Here is a 17498-nt window from a genome sequence, read left to right on the forward strand (position 1 = left end):
CTTTTCTTTATTTTTTTATTATTTATTTTTTTAATTGTTTTCTCTGTTTTTTTGAATCTGGACAGAATTAGAATATCACAATAGCTAATTCTCACAATAATTTGGATTAATTAAACATTAACCATTAAACATGATTTTTAATCAATAATTGACTAACTGGCTTTTGGTCATCCATAAACAAGGATCAAAGCTTAAATAAAGTAAAATTATAGTTACCAAAACTTAATAAAATAAATAAATAAAACTATAGGATCTGAATCAAAATTTTTAACTTGAGAAGAAAAATCAAACTTTAGGAAAATCATCAGGACTTTATTGCATTTCATTCACCTTTATTTTATTTCAACTTTTTATTTATTGAAGGCGGCAACATTTTCATGCATTTACTCCAATCCCAGCCACTGGATCAAGCGGTTCATTTCACCTTATATAGAGTAAAAAAATTCAAATCATAGAATAAAACTTAGAAGCTGAAAAGGAGGCTGGGGGTAGGTGAGTTTCTGAAAAGGTGAAGGATGTAACTGCTTACATAGGTACTACATTCCATTTTTTTTATGAAAAGAAAAAGTGTATCTAGAAAACTGCAGTGAATCATGCTATAACGTTTGGTGAGTGAATTTTCAAGTCCTCCAAAGCAGTGGCGGATATAAGAACCGAAACACAATGATGGCAATGTATTTTTGAAAAAAATCTAATAAAAATTATTTGAAAAAAATATAATGAAAACTATCATATATACAAACATAAAGAGAAATATTAAGATCATACATTTTAAGTAAAAGTTGTCACTGTTTAATCAAGATGTATTTATGTTAGAAGAAAATAATTTTTAACTGCAAGTTATAAATCAAACTGCTTAATTACACAATGTAAAATATGACCAAATCGTCCTAAAAGGAAATGAGAGTTTAAGAGAGAAGAAACATACCAGAACAAAATAGAGAGAGTGAGAGGTGAAATGGTGGAATGAAATATAAGTAACAAAGAATTATGATTTTATTGAAGAAAATACAAAAATAAACTTTCAAATCAATATATAAATAAAATATAAAATAATAATAAACATATAAAAAATGAGAAAAAGAAATAATAATTTTTTTATTAAATAGAAATAATGAATTCAAACACATAAAAATAAGTAATGTAAATATTAAAATAAAAGGATGTATTTATTTGTTTTCACATCAAAATAAACCAGAGATGCGAGTATATAAAATTAGGGTGGAAAATATTAAATTTTGATACAAATATAGGTAACTTGATTGAAAATTTATCCACTCTCAAATACATACAAATCCGTCCATCCTCCAAAGCAAAAGTGAAGCCTTCATAGATAGTGTTCCCATTATAATCTGCCGGCGCCGCTCCCAGTTCTCTGTTTGATATTTTTGACTCAATCATGTTTTTTTGGTTCTAAATCAAAAACTACACGGTGTCCGAAATTTTGTTATGGATTGTATGGTTGGGATATGACACAATTGCCGTTGGGAACTACTTGGTTTGAGGAGCCTCGTTTTGCTTATAATGCCTTCTTTGGTATGATTTTGTGGGATTAAGTTCCCACGTAACGAGATTTTCCATTTTGAACGAAGAAAAAGTCATTGTAGAGGAGATTTGAGAGCAACTTGATGCTTGCTTAGAAGAAATAAGAATGTTTTTGGATGTGCAACTTAAATATTTCTTATAATGTGATTAATGTTGATTGATTAATTTATTTAATATACAATTAATGTCAAAATTGTGAAGAAAAAAAAAAGGGTTTGTTTCGAATCAAATTTTATGAAGTATCATAATAGGACAAATATCAAAGTTAACACGTGTACTTGGAAGCTTACCGAATACCACGCTCTGTATTGACGCATAGATACGAATGAGAGCAAAGTGAAAATATGATGACGAAGTTTGTCACGGTCCCCAATATCCATTTATCATAGCATCTTTAGTGATAAATTTTAATTTGAGATCTTAAATAACTTTTTGATGGGTTCTGCAGCGCGCCATGCAAGAATGAAGATCTGTTAAGATTTATGTGATTACTAAGAGCATTAACAATTTGAATGAACAATTGTCGCCACATTCAAAACCTATGTAGGAATTGAGTCTCGATGTATATCGAATTTCTAAGAAGTAATCATTCATCAATCATAGATGTCCATCTTCACAATTACGATTAATGAATCATTTAGGCCTTCTTTGTTGACTGTTGTTGCCTCCTTGTTGTTACATTGTACATAAGTAGCTCATGATTTGTTTATTATTGTCGTCGTCAAGTGTTCCATAGACAATTTGTTTCCAAGCTTGGTCGAAGTCATTATTTGGACTCATTGTATGAACAATTGATTGTGCAAATGAGTGAAAGAAGAGTATTGGTTGTAGGAGCCGTACAACAATAAATGTAATTGAATAATTAAATACCAAATTGTACAACGGCTAGTTCCATAACAACTAATTTTATAATGACTAGTTTCATGATGGAAAACAATTAATTGAATGGGGAAAAAATTGAGAATGAATATGAAAAAAAATTAACTAAGATTGAATATGAAAAAAAAAAACTAAGCTTGAATTTAAAATAAAAATAATTGAGATTGAATTTGAAAAAAAAATTACCTTGAATTTGAAAAGAAAAATAACTGTGATTGAATTTGGAAAATAAAATTAACCGAGCTTGAATTTAGATACTAGAAATTCATAAATGAAAAATTAGAATGCCAATTGGGTGTACAAATTGTTACTCTGAGTCCAATTTATATCGTGCAAATCCCTTTTTGATCGTTACATTGTTTTTTTCGACCATTGCACTATGTGGTTTGCTTTTTCTTCTCATTTTTTTCGACTGTTACATTGTTTTTTTCCACAAGATCCATTTCCTTTTTTTTTTTTTTTCTCCTCGTTTTTTCCTACTCCTTCTCCACTATCTCTTCATCTCCCTACTCATTTTCACATTTTTCCTCTTCCTCCATCTGAAACTCTTCATCTCCTTCACTTCATTTTTTTTCTCACTTTTCCCCTTCCATCTCCCCCTCATAAGACCTCCCTTCTCCCCCCTCCCTTTCGGCACCCGTGACCTTCCCTCTCCCTTCTGGCACCCACGACCCTTCGCCTCCCTTTGGCCCACGAACCTTCACCTCCCCCTCCCTCTCCCCCTAGCATGATCTTTCATCTCCCCCTCTCCCCCTCACGTTACCTTCTTCTTCTGGCATCGCTAGTCCGCAACTTTTCCCCTTCCCCTCGCACAACCTTCCTCTGACAAATGTATTTTTTTTTGTACATTTGTTTGCAATTTTTATTTTTTTTAACATTGTGCAGAGATAGGATTTTTCTACAAGAACCCATTCTCCATCATGGAGATCTCAACACCATCTTTATTACAAGATCTTTACAAAATCAGATATTAAGTCCAAGATCCTTGCTCAAGATCTTGCATTAAAGATGCTCTTAGACTATTGGTATATATTGCCAAATCCAAAAGATGTCATGTGTATGAATTGGATAATCCGTAAGTTTTATATTGATTTTTTTTTTAAATTTTGTTTTTCAAAAATATAAAAAAATAAAAACAAAATTCATGATTTTACCACGTGTAACAACAACTATGTTGAGTGTGCCAAGCAACAACTCTTGAATAGTGCAATAACCCACCGTTTGCACTTTGCAATTGCATCACCACATTCTCTCTCTCTCCTCTTTCGGAGGTACATTACTTTGTTTTCACTTTTACACTTATTCATTCATTAATCTCACATCCCTCAAGTTCCTCCTACTAGCTTAGGCCTTCTCGTTCAAATCAATAAATTCAAAAAACCCGTTTCCTCGGCGCGTTATTGCACTATTCAATCCCCACCTTTCATTCATTCATCCAAATCCCATTCACAATTCGCAAACACGTTTTTTGTTTTTTGTTTTTTAATAATAGTTTCATCAACGTGAAAATGGCTAATTGGCATTATTATATCAATCATATTTGCTATATTAATTTATTTATAGCATGACGGAGGAGTGGATAAAATATTAACGTTGGTTGTTTGTTTGTTTGTTTGAATGTAGGATAGGAACAGGCACAGGACCAGTGCACCAAATATAGGGAGAGAGTGAAGGAGGCAGCAGGTTGGTGGGGTTTTGGTTTATTTGGGTGGTTCTGAATTCTGATCCAATTTCACATATAAAAATGGCTGGTTCTCTTCAAAACCAACGACAACAACTTCTTGGAATTATCGAAGAAGAAGAACAAGAGAAATTGCAGAAACAGAAAGAAGAGACTGAGGGGAACAACAACAATAATAACAATAACAAGAGTGACATGGCTCCTACGGCAGGGAATTCGATCCACAGGTCGGGTTCGAGGCCGCAACTTGATGTGAGCAAAGCTGAGATTCAAGGGAATGTGGAGGAGAAGTATCCCACCATTTTGTTGCCTAATCAATCTGATGATTTGTCTCATCTTGCTCTTGACATTGGAGGTATTATATATAGTGCTTATTTATTACAATTCATGTTTCATGATTTTTGGTATGTGAGGTGAAGTACATTTTTTTGGTAGTTTCTTTTAAAGTTTTGTTTTTTTTTTGTTTGAAAATTGTTTGCCCTTATTGCTTCATTCTTACCACGTATGTATGTATGTTATATGATGATATTTAGTTCGGTTCCTGTTGATGCCAAGTGGTTTTTGTTGGGTTTCTGTTTTGGTGGGAGTTTAGAGTTACAATTGGCAATTTCTGTCATCTTTTGAGACCTTCCCTTATTAAACCTTAAAGGGTTCTTTGTTATCTTTCTTCTCGTTTTATATCATTCTTTTGGGTTTTAGACCTTGTTGTATCCCTTATTACTGGTATTTTTATGCTCTTCTTTAAGCTCTGTCTCGGGGACAGTGTCTAGAACAGTTTGTTTTTTTTCTATTTGGGTTCTTCACAGTTTTGTTTTATACTTAATGAAGTATAATTGGTAAATTGACCAAATTCTGTATTAGTTTTAAGGAAAATAAATGGTTGGTAGCATGTGAAATATGTCTGAACTCGGAAACTTACTCTTATTTGATTATATGCGCAGGATCTCTGATAAAGTTGGTGTACTTTTCAAGACATGAAGATCAATCATGGGATGATAAAAGGAAGAGAAGCATGAAGGAGCCATTGGGGCTTTCTAATGGTAACAGGAGAAGCTTCCCTATTCTTGGTGGAAGGCTTCACTTTGTGAAGTTTGAAACGAGAAAGATTAATGAGTGCTTGGATTTCATTCATTCTAAGCAGCTTCACTGTGGTGGTATATAGTCTTGCTTAGCTTACTACTTTTATCAGTCTCTTCTCCACATTTGTTTGTTAAAATAGTACTATTCAATATCATTTTACAATCTTCTTAGTCCTATGCTAATCAACTACATTCAGCAATACATCTCTAAAAAATTTTTTAGCACATGACTGGATGAATTGGTAATTTTGAACTTCATTTCTTGCTTATAGGGTTGGAGTCACATTATTCTGATGGTGTGACTGATCAGAATGGCATAATTAAGGTAACTTTGAGTCTTTGACTGTTTTTTAGGTTCATTCAGAAGACTTGGAAGCTAGGCTCCATTATTTTTTTTTTCTGAATATATCATTTCTTCAAATCATTAATTATAATTTATTTTAGATTGCACGCATGAAACTGTATCTTTTTGCTACTTATCATATGTAGATGTAGTTATTGCAAAAAGGATAACAACTACTTTTCTGCTTGTCTTTACACTAATGCTGTTGAAGTATTATACTGATGCATTCATTGTGTTGCAAAGGCTACTGGAGGTGGAGCATATAAGTATGCTGACCTTTTCAAAGAAAGACTTGGGGTTAGTCTGGACAAAGAAGATGAAATGGATTGTCTTGTGGCAGGAGCAAATTTCTTGCTTAAGGTGGAACCCTGTTTCAAATTTTTTGTTTCACTTGCATTTTATTTAGGTCAGCTATATAGGGGTGATAGGTTGTGTCTTTTGAATTGGTACTCTTACTCCTACTAATTCAAATAGACAATAAGAAATAAAGATTAAAAAAAAAACTGTAGTTTGTCTTTAACTTTGCTTCTTTTTCAAGTCACGGTGTTGCGTTTTCCCCTTGTTTTAAAGGTAAAGAGCCAATTGATTGGCAAGACTGAATGGTCCTTGTCTTGTGTGTGATTTTTTATATAGCTATAGTTGACTATTACTCCCTACTGAGTTTTTCTTCTTGACATTATATGGTTCTTGCTACCAACAAAGCTCTGATTGAGAACTAAGCTAAACCTTTCTGTTGTTGACTTGTGGTAATTCCACCTTTTAGTTTGAAATATGTGAACAGTATGTTTTATGGTATCAATTTTTCTTCTTGGCTGATCTGTATTTTTTATTTTTCACTGTCAATAATTTCTGATTAGAAGTTCTACCCCTTAGTAGGCAATTCGTCATGAAGCTTTCACACACATGGAGGGCCACAAAGAGTTTGTTCAAATTGAACCTAATGATTTATTCCCATATCTTCTGGTTAATATTGGATCTGGTGTTAGTATGATCAAGGTACATTTTGTCTTGTTTCCTAATTTAATCAAACTTTTGAGCTCTTTGCATATTCTTTGATATATAAACTAAATTTGGATAAACTTCTCAACTAACACTTGTAGGAGAAGAAAATTTGAGGTAAAATGAATCAAATTTCTTCTAAAGTTTAAAATTAACTTATGCATTTTAGCTTTTGGAGAAGTTAAATGAGGGTTTTTATTTTAAAAAAAGTTGAGGTACATACGATGACTTTAACTTGAGGGATAAGTTTGATCTATTTTATCTTCTAATTTTCTTCTCGTAAGTATTTATTGAGAAGTTTATCCAAATTGAGCCAAAAGACTAACAGGTGCTGATCTCTATTTTCAATTTCTATTGATATAGGTTGATGGGGATGGTAAATTTGAGAGGGTTAGTGGGACAAATGTTGGTGGTGGGACTTATTGGGGCTTGGGAAGACTGTTAACAAAGTGCAAGAGGTCATTTTCATTTGACTTATTTTTTTATACTGCGATATTTGAAGTATTGAGTATTGACAAGGTATTGAAATGAATTCCAGTTTTGATGAGTTGCTTGAGCTGAGTCAGAAAGGAGATAATAGAACTATGGACATGCTAGTTGGGGACATTTACGGGGGTTTGGACTATTCTAAGGTAAATTTTTGCATTTGTTCTTATTTCCCTATAAATATTCATCATATAAATAGAAATTGTTCAAATTAACTGTATAGAGTAGAAAAATATGAATCTATTCATACTTTCTATCAACCAACTGAGTTTTCCTGGTATAAACAATACTAGATTGGCCTATCAGCTTCCACTATTGCTTCAAGTTTCGGAAAAACGATATCAGAAAAAAAGGAACTTGAAGAGTACAGACCTGAAGACATATCACTCTCTCTTCTACGGATGATTTCATACAATATTGGCCAGGTGAGGTGACTATGGTAATTTTATCCATTTTCATGCATAAATAGAACTGCCAAATATATGCACATTGTAAAAATTATTGGATAAAAATTAAAATATACACTGTTTCAATCAGCTTATCCTATTATTCAATTCTTTAAAAATTAAAATATCAAGGAACAATTTTATAAATTAGACATGTAAAAATAGGGTTCTTCGTATTTAGTTAATTGAATATTTTCAAATTTCACTTAAAATAAATGTGTGGAAGACCAACTTTCTTAAGAGCTTGAGCTTTAGTTGGAGGCTCATTAATGGTTCTATTATCTATTTCTCTTAACATACCCCTCATGCAAGAGCAATTAGAGCTTGAATTACGGACAATCTCGTTTTACCTTAATGGGGGCAGGATGATTCAAATTCTTGACTACATAGAGTCTTTGATATCATGTTAAAAGGCCATCTCTCCCAAGCTTAAGTTGGCAGAGGCTCATGAATGGCTTTCTATCTCTAGCAACATTTATAGAAATGATTGATGAAAGAATATACTCTTTCTAGAAGCTTTTATACAAATGCGAAAGAGTTTATTTTTTCTTTTAATTATTCAATTTATATTTACAAAATTTTATACTAGTTATTTGAAAATTTGCTAACCTTTTTCTCTCAAGATTTAAGAGAGAATGCATTGATTTTTAAATTTATTATTTTCATTGTAAGATTTTCCAGAAATAGTTTCATTTGATGTAAATGCAACCTAAAGAAAACATTGTGGCAATTCCAATCTGTGAAGATGACCTATAAGACTAGTTTTGGGTGATACATGGAAGCATTATCAGGTATCCAGCTTCAGTAATTTTCATGTTTTACTACATTATTTACCTGACCAGTGTTCTTTTCATCTCTGCGTAGATAGCTTACTTGAATGCGTTGCGATTTCGGTTGAAGCGAATCTTTTTTGGAGGATTTTTTATAAGGGGTCATGCCTATACCATGGACACTATTTCTTTTGCTGTACATTTCTGGTACATAAAATTTCTAAAACCTTGACATAGCTAGATTTGTTTTTGTTTAATTAAAATACCGTATTGACTTGTATTTATATTATTTTTCATTTAGGTCTAATGGGGAAGCACAAGCAATGTTCTTGCGTCATGAAGGATTTCTGGGAGCTTTAGGTGCATTTATGAGTTATGAGAAGCATGGTTTAGATGACCTCATGGTGCATCAGTTGGTGGAAAGGTTTCCAATGGGTGCTCCATATACAGGAGGCAAGATTCATGGCCCTCCACTTGGAGATTTAAATGAGAAGGCAAGTGATAATCTTTGTCTGCTGACTCACTTGGAAATATCTAATTTATGCTCGTTGTCTACTGACTCTGCTTAAGATATATGGATAATCTTTAGATGTTTTTTTTGCTTAACTTCTCAATTATGGATTTAGTATGTTGGTTTTTCTTAGCTTTCCGCAAAGACAGCTTTTCAACAAAAGTTAATCCTAACGTCCATAATTTTTAAGTCAATTTAATGAGTGTATTTTTACTTTTTTTAGGGAGCATCAATTCCATTACCATCAACAAGGTCCCCCTTTTTTGTGTTAGATGTTTTTCTTGAAGTGGCAATAATAAAATTGCTAAAATAACTCCACTGATGAGATTTCTGGAATGATTATTTAATGATTTCCCCTGGAATCATATTCTATGGAGTTGGAACAATTGCCTACCAATTTGGGTAGGTCCTAACACAAAATTATGGAACATAGAAATGAATGATGAAAGTACCTCTAAATATGTGGCATGAAATCATAATTTGAAAAGGAAAGAATTAAAAGTTGTTCTACTCAGAAGTGCATGTTTCCTGTGCTATGATTGTTTAAACTTTGAAATAAAAGAACAATCAAATTCTAATTATAAATGTGCTTATAATTAGAATGTATAGAAGGAAAGGGGATCGTTACATTGTTTCTATTAAGAGTATGGTTATGTGGTATTATAGTAGCATCTCTATGGGTCTTAGCAGTAATTAGTGTTCACTCCATTACATTTACACCAGACTATTATCAGTCTATTCAGTCTGTTATTCCGGTGTCACTAACTTTCAGAAATAGTTACAGGTTACCTACTGAATCAGTTGCACGTCACTGCAAGTAACCGATCACCGATTATCGTAATAAAAACCAAAACTTTATCACTATAATCATGAAGTTCTTTTTCATTTTCAGTTCAAGTCATAGAATTCTGAGTCCGTTTCCTTTCTCTTTCTTTTTTCTCTCCCTCCCCCCCCCCCCCCCTCTTTAACACACATTTTTCTCTCACTTTCTCCATTACTCACATGTTGAATAGTTTTTGGTTTGAATTCTTGGTAGATTTATTTTACCTTTCCTTGTGAATTCTTCTAGATCATTATGAATCTGATGTCATCGAGAGTCATTTCCTTAAGTTCTGAAGTGGCTCAATTATTAGAAACTTTTATGTGATTTAGAGTTTTCAATGCAGATTTCGTGGATGGAGAAGTTTTTGCAGAAGGGAACTGAGATTACTGCACCTGTGCCAATGACTCCACTTGCTGGAACTACTGGGCTTGGGGGTTTTGAAGTTCCTTTGTCAAAAGGAAGTACTCTGCGATCTGATGCAAGTGCTCTAAATGTTGGTGTTCTCCATCTAGTACCAACGTTGGAGGTGTTTCCATTACTAGCAGACCCAAAATTGTAAGCGTGATTGCTGAATGCTCGAGATTAAACATTTTCCATCTGTTGGGCTACCAATGTCTTATTTGTTTTGGTAGTTTATATCACCAAAGATGGTAATAAAGCTATATGTGTGTATGACTATATGCATATATTCATATCCATACATACATATATATACTGTAGTAGTCAACAGCGGGGCATAGTGGTGTTAAATCATAATTAGAGTGGAGTGTCCCGGGCTGCTGCTATCTGATTCAAATAGTGGACCGGTTTTCATTGGTGGCCATTGCAACCTAAATAGCAGCCGAAATAGCTTTTGCATCCTATAGCGGTGCTGCCATGATATAGCTTCAAAAATCCATTTTTTAGCCTGAAACAATGTTGTTTAGGGTTTTTTTGGGTAAAATTCTGATTTCTTTCCCTTTTTCTAAATTTTAATGCATTTTTTGCTTTAGAAATAAAATAGTATTTGAAACCCTTCTTCCTTGACCATTCCACAAAAGTTACCTTTGTTTTGACCTCTGTGATTTCACACTTTATAGGATTGTTTTTCCCGTCTTCAATTCCTTTTTCTTTTTTTAACTTTAAAATTCTTAGTTCACATTTTGCTAATTTTTATCCAATCTGTTATGTTCTTTTTCCACTAATTTCACCATCATCTTTCTTTTTTACTTCATTACCATGGCGATTGTGTGTAAACTGTGACACTATTTATCATGAATTTCTTTAATTTTGTTTTTCTTGTTTTAGTATTTATGTGTTGTATAAATTATCTAGTTTGTTTTATAATATTTAAAATAGCTGCCATCTCACCTCCTGTCGTAGCATTTTCTGAGCTAGCTGTTGTGCACTGGTATCCAAGATTGGTAACTATGATATATACTGGATTATTGTACAATTAAATCTTTATTATCAAATTTTCTAAAGTAATTTTCTATTTTGATCATTCATGTAAAATTTAAAGGTCAAGATCCTCTATAACAAACCACTCCTGTCACTTATTTTTGCTTTGTAGTTATTGACTATGGTTTGATTGCTCACTCATCAACTATTCAGTTTTATATATTATTGATATCAGTAATTAATTTTTTGTATTTTTTTTAAATTGACTCTTTATAGGTATGATCCCAATACGATTGATCTCTCAGATCATAGTGAATTAGAGTAAGCAAATTACTGCTATTTAACGCTCACTAGGGCTTCATAATTTGTACTGTTTCTTCTGAAGTTAACACAATTTGTATCTGATGTAGATATTGGCTCACCATTTTATCAGAGCACTTACCAGATCTTGTGGACAAGGTAATCAATTGTTTTAAAAGTTGAAACCCCTAGTATTCATGCATTTGTCTCTTTATATCTCTCAAATGTTTAAACACAATAAGATTGGACAAACACATACACATGATAAGATAAGATGCCCTCCTTAAAGAAATCAAGAAATCCAAACACCACGAAAACAATAAAGACATATAACTGAGCTTGCCAGATTGCCTGCATTTGCATCACTAAAAAGTAAAAACACTTCCCTAAAAAATATTACCCGAGTACTGTAGAGGCTAAAAGGATCACTTTATCAGCTGAATAGTTGTGTATATTCCAAACCGACTAATTGCCTTTCTGTCTTTACTGGTCTTAAAACCTCTGGCTGACATAGTGTAATTGATGACTCCACAATTCACCAAAGGTAACAATGAGCCTGCCGAATAATCTTGCAGCTGGATAGTATTAAAGTAAATAGCTACTATGTAAAACAAATAATCAGATAATACAAAATGTTAAGAGGTAAGGCTTTGTGTAGTATGTGAACCTAAGATCATTGAATGTTTGACATGTTATTGCTGAAAAATATTTATACTTTGGCTTTCAAAATTTTTCTGGAAATCAGTTGGATCATGCAATGTAATTGCTTTGTATACTTATATTTTGTAACTTCTGTCTGGTTTGAGAAAATATTTTATTTTAATTACTTGTTTTACTAATACTTACAAAAATGCTACACTGTTTTTACTTTGTTTCATTTCTTTGAAGATTTGTATAGGAAATAATAAAAATAAAATTTGTTTCATTTATGATTATACGGTCCAGATTTAATCTTCTCACTCATATAAAATGTTTCCTCTCATAAGATATGCCCTCTCTCTATCTCTCTCTCTCTCTTTATATATATATATATATATATATATATATATATATATATATATATATATACAAGAAAATAGCGAAAATACAAATGAAAGCAACATATTTTCTCAAACTAGCATGGCTCTTAGCTATGCATTGAGTTTATTGAAGGGCTGGATTCATACCTTGGTTTTTTTTAGTTTTTTGTTTGGTGCTAACTCCTAATGCATGGACCTTCTTGTTGGAAACAAACAGTGAAAGCCAAATTGTTAGAAAGTAGTATATGACTCTGAGATTCCCAATTAAAATATGATAGGCTGTAGCAAGTGAAGGTGGAACTGATGATGCCAAAAGAAGGGGTGATGCTTTTGCTCGTGCATTTTCAGCTCACTTGGCAAGGTAATATTGATACAAAATTCCTGTTTTGATGGCTTACAAATTGCAATCATTATTGATGATGCATGGGCAGCTCAGCTTATCTTGATGTGAACTTGTTTAAGAATCATATTAAGAGTTTTTTTGTGTTGTTTCTCTTTAATCAGTTGAATTAGTTTTAAAGATTTATTTTGGTTCAAGTGCTCTTGCAGCATATTTCATGGTTTTTGAGGCTCATAATAACAAAAAAGAAAGTATGATAAGCAACTTAAGTTCCTGAGAACCATGACTCTACTTTTGGATGCAACTGACTTGCTTTTACCTGGGATATATACTCCACAGATCATGTCAAATTTGCTATTACAACTTTGGATACTTTGATCTCCTACCCTGTCCCTCACCTGCACTTTTAATTTTGTAGTACATAACTCTTTCTCCTTTGAAAGCATGTGAAGAGAAAGGCCCATGTTTGCTTGATGATAAGTTAGAGGAATTGCATTGGATTGAAAAATGGGAACCAAGAGGTGAGGGATATTGGTTCTTAACACAACATTGTTTGAAAGTAACCTATTTTATGGAAATTTCAACTGAGTTGAAGAAATATGAGGCCAAATTTTCATGTGAAGTTAAATCCCGATCTCCAACATAAGACATTGCTAATCAAATAATCAAGTGTTTCAAGTTAAAGAGAATAGTTATAGATGAGAGTGCAAACCAAATTCATGGTGTTTTGGTGACAACTTGTGACTAAAATCTGCTCTCTAAGCCAAGCTTGAGATTTGAGAACTATATCTCCTAATGTTGTTCCAAGTACACAACAAACTCCCACGAGCTTGAATCACTCCACCAATTGTGTTTTTCCTCACAAGAACATAATGATGAAGAAACTTTCCCTCAATTTCAATCCCTAAACTGAATTTCTAGAACCAAAAAGATTTAAGGATGTCTCCTCTGCACTCTCTCGCTAGTTCATGAATACCAAAGGATAATAGAAAAAAAATTGCTCAAATGAAGCTATGAAATTTGTGTAAACTTCCATTAAATAAGTATTCAGATGAAGCGCAAGATGGGTTGACTAAGAACTAGGACTAGGGTCTTAAATCTCTTGTGAAATGCAGGCTGTTGCATATACACTGAAATATAAAGCTTCTGTGTGTCCTTTCAATTTAGTTTTGTAGCATTATTTTTGTTGTATTTGTTATGTTTAATATATTTTTAAAATTCACTGACTTTATTTAGCATAAGCTTTTTTTTCTTTAAAAAAAAGTCAGACTTTACTTGGAAGTTGGCATAACCTTTTTGACTGATCAAACATCCACACCAACTGAATAGGTTGATGGAGGAGCCTTCTGCATATGGGAAGTTAGGCCTTGCCAATCTCTTGGAAATGAGGGAAGAGTGCTTGAGAGAATTTCAGTTTGTTGATGCCTATAGAAGTATAAAGCAGAGGTAATCGCGTTTTTTCCTTATGAAGCTGTAAATATGAGGTATTTACTTGGGTTCTTGATGTAGCTGATTGCCTTATGAATCCCTTGTTATGAGTGCAAATTGTCCAAAAGCAATTTACTTAGCTCAGCAGAAATTAGCTGCATTTGTTCACGCCATGGGATCTGAGTTGGATGTGGATCATATCTACATGGCCCAATGCTTACCTGCATAACCAGAGGATCTGTTACAATGTCTAAAACCTATGACCTGATCATAAGACATCAACTTCTCTGTTGTGCTAAGGCTCACATTTGTTTTTGTAATATATAAATATTCTTTAATAAAGTAATTCAGGCTGGTAGTGTAAGCTTCATTTGATGTCATTTTCATACCTAAATTCTGTGGACAATTCCTTACATTTTTATAACAACTTTAGTTGTGTGGATTGTGTGTAAAATAGGGAAAATGAGGCATCGCTTGCTGTTTTACCTGACTTGCTGGTGGAACTTGATAGTATGGACGAGGTATGCTTGACTAATAATCCTCTGAATTTAGCGTGTTGGGATTGGGAGGAGTCAATATTATTCTTTCATGTAATGTATTATGACTGGTTTATCTAATTAGTGCGAAAGTCCCTTTTAAAGAAAATGTGTTTGACAAATCCATTATTTTGGGTGACAGCATAACTGCATGAGTTAACTTTATGCTGATAGCACACTGGTTCTCATGTAAAATGTGTAGCATTTTTTGTACTCATAAAGTTATGTTGCCACTAATCTAAAACCATTCTTTGTTTCAGGAATCAAGGCTGCTTACACTAATTGAAGGTGTTCTTGCAGCAAATATTTTTGACTGGGGATCTCGTGCATGTGTGGATCTCTATCATAAAGGAACTATTATTGAAATTTATAGAATGAGCCGCAATAAAATGTGCAGACCTTGGCGGGTAGGTGAAGTTAAACATATTGTCAGTTCGGGTACTTGATTTCTGAATTTATTCACCATAGTTGATGGTTGAATACTAAGCTAACTATTTCTAATCTAGGTGGATGATTTTGATGACTTTAAAGAGAGAATGTTAGGGACCGGGGACAAGAAAATGCCCCATCATAAGAGGGCTTTACTTTTCGTAGATAACTCAGGTGCTGACATTGTTCTAGGGATGCTTCCACTGGCTAGGGAGCTCCTCCGCCGTGGAACTGAAGTAAGTTGACTTCCTTTATTTTGGATTATGTATTGGACCACACAGTTTTTGTTCTTTAAGTGTTCCCCTTCCAATAATAATAAAAATTTGATGTGAATTTCAACTATTACTGCTAATAATAAATGTTTTTGGCTTACTAAAAATGTTCTGCTAATAGTTGAATTCCCAGTTCGTAGATAATATTATGATCTATTGGTAGCTCAGTCTCAAATGTGAAATATGCCTACTTACTCAAAATGATTTCTTCTTTATGATTTTCATGATTTCATATTTTAAGTAAAATTTTGATTGATCTTTGTTAGTTTGGCTGCAATACAGCTACTTTGGCTGATCCCTTTAAGTTTATACCATTACTACAATAAAAATGTGTGTTCTTCCAGGTAGTTCTGGTTGCAAACTCACTTCCTGCCTTAAATGATGTCACTGCAATGGAGCTTCCTGATATTGTAGCTGAAGCTGCCAAGGTTTGTGTATTTTTGTACTGTGAACTCTAATTTTTGGTTTGTTATGTTTTATGTTTTAGAATCCCTTATAAATTTCATCTGGATGTCCTCACCATCATTCATATACCTCTTATTTGTTTTAATCCCCTTTGAGGGAACATACTATGTCACTAAAGTCCTAGTGATTAGTGTGATCATTCTTGCAATTAAATTCCTTTTGCGTTTATGTTGTAAAAATTGTTAAGATTTGCTACATTGTCTAGGAATATGGTGTGAATACTTCACATTCTAAATGTTGGACAACCTGAAAATGTCCAATCCTGCAAACTTCACATTCTAGATGTGCAGTCTCGAGTGTGAAGGGTGTTTTAATATGTCTTACATTATTTAGGAATATTTCCAAAATACTCCTTATATAAGGCTTGGCCAATGCTTTTTCCTTGAGTTTGCTTTTGGGGTTTAGTTGTGCCCTCACTCATCTGCAATCAACATCATATTTAATCTCCATTATTGATTTTATCAATGATCAAATCATCCTTCAGTTGAACTAATTCTTCTAGTTTACAGCATTGTGACATTCTTAGGAGAGCTGCTGAAGCTGGAGGCTTGCTTGTGGATGCAATGATTAATACTTCAGACAGCTCTAAGGAAAATCCTTCTTCAGTCCCCTTGATGGTTGTTGAGAACGGGTGTGGTAGTCCATGTATAGACTTAAGACAGGTCAGCTCTGAGCTAGCTGCTGCTGCAAAAGATGCTGATCTGGTGGGAGACTCAATCTGTTTATTTGATAAAATTACTGTGTATCTAAAAAGTTCAAGAAGAAAGTTATTCTAATCAAGCTTCTTTATTTGCAGATAATTTTGGAAGGGATGGGGAGAGCACTTCATACTAACCTAAATGCTCGGTTTAAGCGTGATGCTTTAAAGGTAATGCCATTTGGTTTATGGCTAATAGCTATTATTGTAGTTAGATGAATTTAATCTAGCGTTTTTCATCATAGGGTTTTGGTTTAGAGTTTACTGAGCTAATTCTTCTCTAAACTTTATTGTGGTCTTGTCTATGACAATTATCTCATTACTTGGGGTTGTTACATAATACATCACTTACCACTTAGACAGCTTTCTTAATTATTATTATATATATATATACACATACATATATATGTGTGTATTATTAATTATGTTTTATCAACCAGTTCAATTAGCGATCCACCAGTTCAACCACTAATCCTGTGCTCGATCCAATTGATGGTCGGGTCAGTTTTAATAACACTGTTCTCACTAGTCAGCCACATGGAATTTTACATACGTTTTCTACCCTTAATTCTTATGATTTCTAATAATCAATTTCAGGACCTCATGCATGTCTTTGTATACATTTGTTAATGTGTCTGTACTGTACTTGATCACATCTATCTATGTTGATAGTTGGACTTGCATGCGAGCCAAAATTAATATATTATGTTAACGGTGTTAGGTTGATGAGCGTGTTCTGTTTGATACATATTTTTCTCCCTTCTACTCTGTCTTTATTTATTTATTTTGAGTTATTTTTGGCAGCTTGCAATGGTGAAAAACCAGAGATTGGCTGAAAAATTGGTTAAAGGGAACATATACGACTGTATTTGCAAATACGAGCCTGCAAGTTGAAAGCTTCTATGAACGTGCTCATTGTCTAATTCATTCGGGCATATTTGGGGGTACATGAAAGAAGAATCCTCTAGGAGAATTGTGTATAAAATTTTACCTTGTACTTTTTGTATCTGGGCACAGCGAACATCCATACAGAGCTTGGAGAATAATAGAGTTCAAATCTAGCTTTTAAA

General features: G+C 33.2%; 1 protein-coding gene across 2 annotated transcripts; it reads left to right on the forward strand.

Moving 5' to 3' along the window:
- The first annotated feature begins 3636 nt into the window (after positions 1-3636).
- LOC100781580 (pantothenate kinase 2) lies at positions 3637-17498 on the forward strand. 2 transcript variants are annotated; one of them, XM_014776542.3, is made up of 23 exons: positions 3637-3695; positions 4048-4460; positions 5047-5259; positions 5457-5509; positions 5771-5887; positions 6404-6523; positions 6890-6984; positions 7065-7158; positions 7306-7437; positions 8323-8435; positions 8530-8722; positions 9906-10117; positions 11219-11263; positions 11353-11401; positions 12540-12622; positions 13931-14047; positions 14487-14550; positions 14826-14972; positions 15072-15230; positions 15611-15694; positions 16241-16435; positions 16528-16599; positions 17233-17498. In XM_014776542.3, exons 2-23 carry the CDS (start codon positions 4169-4171, stop codon positions 17320-17322), a joined length of 2739 nt encoding a protein of 912 aa, XP_014632028.1. In that variant the 5' UTR covers positions 3637-3695; positions 4048-4168; the 3' UTR covers positions 17323-17498. The 2 variants fall into 2 exon arrangements, with proteins under 2 accessions (XP_014632028.1, XP_003528148.1); XM_003528100.5 differs by lacking the exon at positions 3637-3695 and having other exon boundaries at positions 3726-4460.

Source organism: Glycine max, chromosome 6, assembly GCF_000004515.6.
Source record: "Glycine max cultivar Williams 82 chromosome 6, Glycine_max_v4.0, whole genome shotgun sequence".
Lineage (NCBI taxonomy): Eukaryota > Viridiplantae > Streptophyta > Magnoliopsida > Fabales > Fabaceae > Glycine > Glycine max.